Source organism: Hippichthys cyanospilos, chromosome 6 (genome assembly GCF_059441005.1).
Source record: "Hippichthys cyanospilos isolate Australia breed blue-spotted pipefish chromosome 6, RoL_Hcya_1.0, whole genome shotgun sequence".
NCBI lineage: Eukaryota > Metazoa > Chordata > Actinopteri > Syngnathiformes > Syngnathidae > Hippichthys > Hippichthys cyanospilos.
Window position 1 is genome coordinate 11274539 of NC_142374.1, and position 10161 is coordinate 11284699.

The window sequence follows — 10161 nt, forward strand, 5'->3', positions numbered from 1 at the left end:
TGCCAATCACTATGTCTCGTTTTATATACTGTATTCTATTAGTGCAACGACGTATTGTCACGGGCAGAATCAAATGCTATTAGACAACAGAAAACACAATAAATTTATGTTTTCACCTGTTCCCATTCAGACAACAGATGTCACTTCTTATTACAAATACGCTTCATGAGCTTTGTTTATAAAGTGAGGGGATTTTTTTTTCTTAATATTTTTGTGACATTTTTTAAAGATAGCTATTTTAATTACAATCTAAAATGGTTGCTTTGGCGAAATAAAGGATGGGGAACTAAATTTGCAAGCCATGCACATAAAATCAAATGTAATTGTATGTTTAGCATTCATTTTAAAATATGAAGTAGCTATATTTTTTATAAGCATATCAATTATTTGAAAATATCGACATAAATGTACTTTATGTTGCGCAGTTCTTTATAACCGAACGACAAAAAACATGAGAAGAAACATTACAAATACTGTACATTAAAAAGATATTTAGTACAGTAAATGCACCCGGCAAGTTCCATGACTTAGCGCCTGCGCAGAGATGTTTTCTTCAAGTTTGGTCCCGGAAGGATCTGTCTACAAAGTGTTAGAAGCGTGAAACTGTTAATATGATCTTTAACATACATAAGTGAAGCAACACAAATTAAATTATTTAATATTTATATGTATTTTATCATGAAACATATTTTGCTTTTTTCAAAAATTATTGTATCACGATTATACGCGTTTGACATAAGGCGACATTTTTAGACGCTTCCTCCACTGGTTGAACAGTCCCGTCATACCTCGCGTGGCCAACGGCTCTCCCAACCGAATGCTCGTTCAATGAATCGTCGCCCTCGATTTACACCGGTAAATTTCGCAAAATCTTTCAAACAAAGCCCGGCCAGGAAAGAACTGCGAATCGCTCCTATGCCACGGACACCACCGTTCTCCAGTTTGTTTGACTAGGGTGGCTGAGCGTGATTTCCTGCGCTCGCTTCCGAGGTTTTGGTCGGCGAGGCAGAGGGACTTCTGCGCTGGCTGGTTCCGAGAGATGATGGAGCTAGAGTCGGCCAGTAACCGGGGCGATCTGGGCGCTGTGGGGGACCCGCTGCAGCCGCAGACACCTAGCAGGCATGAAAAGAGCCTGGGACTTCTCACCGCTAAGTTTGTAACTTTGCTGCAAGAGGCTAAGGACGGAGTACTGGATCTGAAAGCTGTGAGTATGCCAAGCAGTCTTTGTTGTTAGCTAGCACATGTCATCTGGGGCTGCCTGCTGTCGTTGGGTTTCATGCACTTTTTTTTTTTTTGCTGGCCTGCCTGTTAGCATAGCCTAGCTTTCTGACAGTCTTGATTTGAATGTGCGATAGCTGTAACGTAGTGTAAACATCCGGGTTATTTTCCAAGGCATACTCCACTCTGCTCACTTTTCCATAAAGCGGCCAAAATTCAAAGTTTAGGAGCGCCACCCGATCAACTTTTCCAGGCTGGTCACTGCAGATTTCCAAGTGCACTAAGTGGGTCAGATTTTGTCGGTTTTGTTTTCTGAGCTAGTACATCTTTACACATGGACAGTGTAGCGTCATTGATTCGTATAACGGCATTCGTATTCAATTACAATGTTTTTATTCTCCGAGTCTAAAATGTATTTACTTTCACTGTAACGTTCGACGTAGGGGTTAAACTTAACTAAAGTGATATTTCTCGCATTCTATCGCTACATTTACCTTTTGTAGGTGCTTACCTCTATGGCTGTTTAAAAATATTATCCCTGTTAAATTATTCCTGTGCTCGATCAGTTACACAAAGATCTTATCTTCTTCGCCTTGTTCTAAAGTCAAACCACATTAGGGATGTTATCATGCAAGTGAGGGTTGAGCAGTATGAGGAAGCACCTGCAGGCGGTATAGACTTATCCGCACTCAGACGTATACATTGCAGTTATCATAGCTTTATTATGCTCTAAACTTGGCACAACACTTTTGACTTGGGAGGAAGTTGAACAATGCCATTTTTATCTCTGTTGGTTTGAACCATGGTCTCGATGCCATCTTTTGGTTATTAGTTATTTAAATGTCACACCCCTTTTAAAAGAATGTTCCCTTGTTATTCTGTGAGTCAGGCAGCAGACACATTGGCAGTGCGGCAAAAGCGACGGATCTATGACATCACAAACGTGTTGGAGGGAATTGGACTGATAGAGAAAAAGTCCAAGAACAGTATTCAGTGGAAGTAAGTGCACTCACTTTTTAGTTACACCCTCAATGATAAAAGATGCTCACTCAGATTAAATCCTTCTTTCCATACTAATGTAATCCGAGTCTCAACGAATGAAGATTTAGGAGTGTACTAATAATAATAATTAAATGAATGGTTTTATGATTGTCCACATGTGATAACTGCGCTTGCCATCTTTATGTGTTTGTGTTTTAGGGGTGTCGGTCCAGGTTGCAATACGAGGGAGATAGCAGACAAGCTGATTGACTTGAAGGCAGAACTTGATGATCTGGCTGTCAGGGAACGTGAGCTGGACCAACAGAGAGTCTGGGTGCAGCAGAGCATCAAGAATGTCACAGATGACTCCAATAACAGTCCATATCCTTTATAGTCTTTGTAAAAATGCTGTTGTAACTTTCACAAATGCACACGCTCATGTTTTTCTTGTTAATGTTTTTTGTTAAATTTTATTAGATCAATTAGCCCTTAACAAATTTATACTATGGCATATGTAAAACATGAGGACCTCTGTGGAGCATTCAAAGGTAATATTTTGTTAAACTCAGTCTTATTCATTCTGTTGTGTGACTCAGCTTTACGAGTTCAAAAGCTCCATCGCTAATCATATGTCCTTTTACAGGTGATACGCTTCTAGCAATACGCGCCCCCATTGGCACTCAGCTAGAGGTCCCCAGACCAGATTCTGTAAGTCATGTGCATCATATTTCCCTATGTCCCTCTTATGCTCAGCTGTATTTTTTGAGTGGGGGCTGTGTTGATGTCAATGCAGGTTATGAATGGACAAAAGAAATACCAGATCCGTCTGAAAAGTTCTACAGGCCCTATTGAGGTTTTACTGGTCAATAAGGACCCGTCTAGTGCCTCTCCGGTTGTTTTGCCTGTTCCTCCTCCAGATGACGTACTTCAGAGTCTTCCAGCACCGCCGCTCTCCTCCCAGGTCCATATGTCAGCTTTGCTATTCGTTCCATCTGTTTTTGGTCTATTAACAGTGTGCAAAAAATGAAAATAACTTCTAGTTTTTTTAATATATGTAATATTAATTTTATGCCTTGACTTGACTTCTTTTTTTCACACTTTACTAACCTCCTTAGGCTACAAAGGCAGCTCCAGAACCTGTGAAATCTGGTTCTTCTGCATCATCAGCCATTCGCCAGCCAACCTCTGTTACAGGTGGGCAACAAAGTCCTGACTATGTCATATTTTTACTCTGATGTTTTCTTCAAATATGACATTTAAACATTTCACAGTTTAAAGGGCCTGTATCATACAAATTCCACTTCTGGGAGCTTATATATGTGATAGAATGCTATGTCCTCATGAAAAGCGCCCCCAATGCTGCGGTTTTTTCTATTCACGCATTTGTTATAATTCCTACTCATTGCTACGCGCTTAGTAGCAGCCTCTTCCAATGAGAGAAAATGACAGGGTCCTCACTACTTATGTCAATAATTGAGTACCGGCTATCCAGACTAAACATACGCCCCTATTTTCCGCACAGTCGGTGGTGCACTAAGACAACATCATGAAAGTGTCGCGGCAGCTACGCAGTGAGGCAGCATCTTTGATCAGTGTTGTGCCAAAGGTGATATCTAATCATATATACAATCATTTTGCAGCAGCTAAATGTGAGCAAAAAATTAATTTTTGTACCATAAATTAACACCTCAAACAGATAAACACATTTGCTTGCTGGTGGCTAGCAAAAGAACAACACACACACACACACACAAAAAACACAGATAAGCCGCACTGGGCTATAAGCCACAGGGCTCAAAACATGAGGAAAAAGTCGCGGCTTATAGTCCGAAAAATATGGTACTAGTTAACTGTGGAAAATTTAAACGAGTATGATGTAGTCTTTTTAAGCTACCAATGAAACTTTTAAGTACTGTATGTATTTATCACGCATGTAGATTAGCATAACCAATTGAAGGATGTTGATTCGGGATTGTATATATTGGAGATGGGTGGCTACCTGTGGCCATGCACTTGAGTACATTTTATTTGGAGCGGTACACAGAGTCACTATTATCTTTTATCTGCCACCTTTTATCCGACCTGACTTGCGTTGTTTCAGAAGTGACAAGCACCACGCCACTCACTCCAACCACAGATACCGCTGCCGTAACTCAGCAACTTCAATCGTCCGCCTCCTTGGATGGATCTGCATCGTCATCCGCATCTGCAGCGTTTGAACCAATGAAGTCAGACCCGTCTGAACGTGAGCATGACTATCCGGTCATCTTAGAGTCAGCAGTTAGGGTGGTCCACTTAAACACAAGAACTTTGTCAGCCCTAACCTGACAATTCAGTTAAAATAAAGTTGTGTGCAAAAGTCAGAGTATCCCTTTAAAAACAACATGTATTATATAATTTAAAAATATTTATAGTCCGTCTGGTATATGATAAAAAGACTATTAGAAAATATTAATGTTACATTTTATTTTACACATTGAATGAAATTGCAAATGTAAAAAGCCTAATTTTGGAATGTACTAGGGCGGGGCACCCTGAGAGTGTTCAAGGTTTTAGAGTCTTCTTTTTACCAGCTCATCATTCCTGAAGCATGCATCAACAATTTTCAACAGAGTGTGCCAGATGATGTGAATTCCAGCGTTCTTTAAATACAGTTACCCCATGCAAGCACTCAGCATACTGGGTTCCTCCAAGAAGCTGGGTAACACAACCCAAAAAAAGAAAGTTATTACTGCTCACAATGTTGTATGGGGCTACAAAAAGATAGTAAAAGATTTTCCTCTTGGAAGTTTTTACAGTCCAAGAAATTGACAGGTGAGAAGAACTGTGAAGGTCAAGATTGGGATCTGGAAGATCAAGGAAACTATGAGGGTTCAGCTAAAATTCTGGTCAGAGGGGTGAATTAAAATGCATATTTGATTTTGAAAGACCAGCAGGAAGATTTACCTGACTCAGGAATGATTGTGCAATCTTCCCCTCAGCAGCGATACTTGAACAAAGCAGACTTTCCCGGAAGAGTCCGCATAAGGAAACTTTACCTGCATGCTGCATCCGTTCTATCAAATAAGTCAGTAATATGCAACAGAAAATCTGCAGAAGCCTGATGACCTAGGAACAAGTGGACCAAAGAAGGTAAAATTGAACTCTTTGGCCACAATAAGCAATGGTAAGTTTGGAGCGGAAAAATGGGCAGCAGTATGTAAAGAACACCTTGTCAACTGTTAAACATGGAGTTGGATCCAGTGGGAGAGGAAACATTGCTCAGGTGGATGGAAGAATGGATTCCAATAAATACCGCTAAATTTTGGAAGAAAACATCCCAGCATCTGTTAAAAAAAAATACTGAAGTGCAAAAGAAAATGGTTTCTACAGCAGTATGATTTAAACATTCCTTAAAATCCACCACAAACTTCAAGAATAGTAAGCTGAAAGTTTTGGAATGGCCTTCATAGTCTCCAGACTTAAAACGTCATTGAAAAATCTACCCATCCATTGTCTGTAGCCACTTATCCTCTCAAGGGTCGCTGGCTTGCTGTTGTTTATCCCAGCAGTCTTCGAGCAGTAGGCAGGGGACACCCTGGACTGGTTGCCAGCCAATTGTAGGGTACACAGTGACAAACAACCATACACGCAGCCAATCCCATCTAAGGACAATTTAGTATGTCCAATATGCCTGCCATGCATGTTTTTGGAATATGGGAGGAAGCCAGTGCCCGGAGAGATCCCTCGCGGGCTCAAGGAGAACATGCAAACTCCACATAGAAAGGCCGGAGCGAGCTGGATTTGAACTCAGGACTGAACTGTGAGGCGGTTGTGCTAACCACTCTTCCACCAAGCTGCCCTCATTGGAAAATGTATGGGTAAATCTTAAAAGAGCTGTACATGCATGAATACCATAGATAGCAGAGCTAGAAGCCTTTTGCAAGGATTAATGGAGTGATCCATGGGGTGACATCATAGCCTTGTAGTTAGCTATAGAAAGCCTTGAGAAGATGCAATATCTTCCAGAAGAAGACTTGCTAAGTACTGACCACTTTAGGATAGCTTGGATTTTGCACAGGTATCTTTTTTCCCCTTATACGAGAGACACTTTAAATAAGTATATTATTATAATGGACTTTTATCATTTATAAACCATGTTATCCTTTAAAAAATATTATGAAAGTATTTAATATGTTTTCGTTTATATCAGGAAAAACCTGCGATTTAGAACATGTGGTTGTTTTTTTTTGTTTTTTTTTTCCCCATCTTGTGTCAGTTATATTGAAGAATCCCGGGCATTTACAGTGTTGCATTTAATCTCTTGGTGTAATTGCACAAATTGAAGATAACAGCTCCCTACTTACTTGTGCACTGTAGTGACAAAATTTTTCTGTTGACCGACAGTGCTGGACTTTCCCAAAGAGCTTTCGGAAATGTTTGATCCAACAAAAGGTAAATGAAACGATTGACAAATTGTGACGGTAACCTGCAATGTAAAGGTAACCTATGTGATTAAAAAATGAATAAATAATCCCCTTACATACACTATCCTTTTATTTATTTTGCAGAGATCATGAGCGGAGATTTGTTGGAGGACCTGATGTCATCAGAAGGTGAGACGCAAAATTTCAAACAGAATTTGTTATAGGATGATGATCGTCCCCCTATTTGTTTTTTTTTTTTGTTTTTTAAATATTTATATCGCATTGGAAATAATGGGGATTTTAATTAGCTACTATTTCAATCACAAAAATTATTGACTTCAGATATTGTTTAAAAGCCTTTCATTCACTTTAACATTGGCTAGTACACTTCAGTTTCATGTCACAATCATGGAATCAAAATCACGGAGATCAAATCATTCTTCATTCAAAAAGTGGAGAAATGCTGACCCATTGGCCCGATTTTCCATATGTTACTATGTTAAAGTCAAATTTGCTTATGTGGTTTGTCCTAATACATTTCTCCTCCTGTTCTGCTTATAGTGTTCTCGCCTCTTCTCCGTCTATCACCCCCACCTAGTGACCATGACTATATATACAATTTGGATGAGACAGAAGGTCTCTGTGACCTCTTTGATGTCCCCATTTTAAACCTCTGACCCAAAGACGGCCACATTTATGCCCCCCCCCCAACTCCCTTCATCGATTGTGAAGGTGAGCAAGCAACAGTACAAACCAGGTCATTGTTGGCAGACTCCTTTCAACGAGGTAGCTCAATCTGAGCTCAGTAGCGCCACCTTCAGCCATGTGAGGAGAACAGACCAGATCAAAACTTTATTTTCAGCTTTTCCAAGAATGGAAACATAATTGAAAATGTCTATTTTTGGATTATTGTTTATATGTATGTAAGTGTTACATCTGCTGTATGTATGTATTTGAAAATGAATGTGTGCAGGCTTTATGCCTGAGTCATATTACGTGAGATTTGTATCAGTCCAGTGTCTTCAGGAAAGAAAAAAAAAAAAATCCTATCAGGTCCAGACTCATGACAAACTAACAGAACACCGCCTTTATCACCCACCAGCTGCTCACACATGGCTTCAATCGGTCCAAACACAGCTGGTTATATATGCACTATCTTTATGTACATAGAGAATATATATTTTGTCTTAATAGCACACCATTCTATTGTCTTAACGATTTACATTTGTGATACAGGCAGAACAATATTTGAGAAATACAGAAATCAGACTCAAAATAAACATCTAAATTGTTTTAATCATGTGAATATAGTGTGTATGTGTGTGTGTGTGTGTGTGCGTGCGTGTGTGTGTGTGTGTTAGTTTTAAAAAACAACATTGCAAATGTTTCAACGAATCCAGTGTTTCTTTTACCGCTCCTATGAAGGCGATGTGTAAAGGACCAAAAAACAACAAAAAATGTTGAACTTTGTGGAATGTTGCCGTTTGACAAATTGTATTCTTTTGTTTTTCCCATTATCATAGTTGAACATTGCAGTATACTTTTAGGGATTTGAGATGTTTTGTTTTTTATGTCATAAACTATCTGGCTCAAGTTGACAGACTTCAACTTGACACAGCCCTTGCAGGGTTTTTTTTGTTATTTATGTGGTACACACGATATTTGACACATACCAAATGTACTCCAGTCTGCTAAACAAAATGTGATTTGCCTTGCAGCTTTGTGTCTAGTTAATAGTCATGTATTTTTTTCTGATGGATTTAAAAGCATGCATTTTTTTTAAATGCTGTCCTTTACATTTGTCATGCCCAGCATACAGTAGTTATATTTTTTTTAAACTTTCTGCAATGTTCCCTTTGCCTTTTTCATCTTTGTATATGTACATGAAACAAGACAAATGTTACTTTTTAACGCATATGCCATTGAATTTAATGTGTTTGTTATAATCCCATGTGTAATTTTATTTTCCCAGACACTGTACATATACTGAATAGAATACCATCTTTTTGTCTGCTAGATACATTAAAGGTTTTGGTGACTAATTGGACTCTACAAAATAGAATATATGAAGTTTATTGCCACCACTTGCTATTAATGCGCTTTATTCAGTCCTTGATCACCAGCCAGACATCATTTGTGAGTAGTCTTTCAAATAGCCCAGGAACGGAGAACAACATGGACGAGTAAGGTTTAAGTTGAATTAAGTTTCAAGTTTGCATGCTGTATTGCTGAGGTGTTAAACTCAATTTTGATGTGGGCGGTGGGCCCATCGTTGTTATAGTATCCCACCAAGGGCTGTTATGAGCCCAACCCATACACTTAAAAAAAATCAAAGGTACTATGTTAATGAAAGAAAAAAAACGTGTCTGTAGACATAACACGAATCTGAGAAAAGTATGAATATCAGACATTTCATGAAAATTAATCATCGGACCTGCTTTTCCATTTTGGTTCAACAAAATTTAAAAAGCAAAGCACATACAAAATGACTGCAATCAAACAATGTTAGTTCAAAGTTACAACTTTGTCCGTGTGTGTAAATGTACATTAATCTTCTACAATTATATTTACATATTCGTGGATAACTAATTTTTCAATTCTCAATCCAGGAAAAAAATATTTGTTCAATTTTTATTCAATTAAAAAAGGTTGTCGGGAATTTAAGAGCTGTCGGCACCTGGGCCTTGAATATGATACCTGTGTTTTATTGCATCGAATGTAACAAAAATATTTGTGAGGATATTCTGGCATTTGTACAGCGTACTAATGCTCTTAGCTTAACGTGCATATTTATAAGTCAGTTATCTAATTTTGGTCTCCAGTGTATATGTGCTACTAAATGTTAAATTATTTTTCGAATCTAGATTTGTATAATTTAATCTCCAACACAATATGACAGGAAACAAGATCGATTTTGTGTAAAAAAAAAATTCATACAGAGGATTAGAGCAAGTCTAACTGTAACCGGCAATATATTGTACTTATCTTCCGAGAAAATTAACGATTTGTCATCAGTTTATTGTCTAGTGTAGAGCTTGGTGACGTTGAATAATTTTCACATGAACACCTGAGGGAGGCAGATGGTTAAGAGTCCACTCAAGTATTTCGTAATTTAGACATCCCTACTAACAATGTTCATTAGGCGGTAGAAAAAACGAAATATTTCATTTATTTAAGACATTCTAACAACGTTCCTAAAGCGGTGGAATGGAAAACATTTCACGTCGAGATTAAGTGACAAATATGAATATAATTCTATTGGAAATTCCTCAATTCTCTCATTTTTTATCTGTTGGCTGTATGAGAAAAATGGTCCTTCAAAATCCGTGAAACTGATTTTGCATACATTCCACATTCTTTTCAAAATAATTAAAATTGAATTTGTCGTCGTTCTCTATTTTAAGCCCAGGGTTATTGAACGATGTGAGTCCAAATAAAAGAAAATTGCATAGTTTTTTTGAAAAGCAATGGCCAAAACAGGGAATTTCACCACTTTAATAAATATTTAATAATTGGTTACAGGACACCGCAGTCTATTTTGAAAAGTCTCAACCGG

The 10161-nt window shown here is 38.2% G+C and overlaps 1 protein-coding gene across 1 annotated transcript; it reads left to right on the top strand.

Moving 5' to 3' along the window:
• The first annotated feature begins 786 nt into the window (after window positions 1–786).
• On the top strand, window positions 787–8647 carry e2f4 (E2F transcription factor 4). Its single transcript, XM_088418185.1, has 11 exons — window positions 787–1204; window positions 2108–2217; window positions 2419–2579; window positions 2703–2747; window positions 2843–2907; window positions 2993–3160; window positions 3315–3393; window positions 4301–4444; window positions 6586–6633; window positions 6750–6794; window positions 7167–8647. The coding sequence occupies exons 1-11, from the start codon at window positions 1040–1042 to the stop codon at window positions 7280–7282; spliced, it is 1146 nt and encodes a 381-aa protein (XP_088274311.1). The 5' UTR covers window positions 787–1039; the 3' UTR covers window positions 7283–8647.
• The last annotated feature ends 1514 nt before the right edge of the window (window positions 8648–10161 follow it).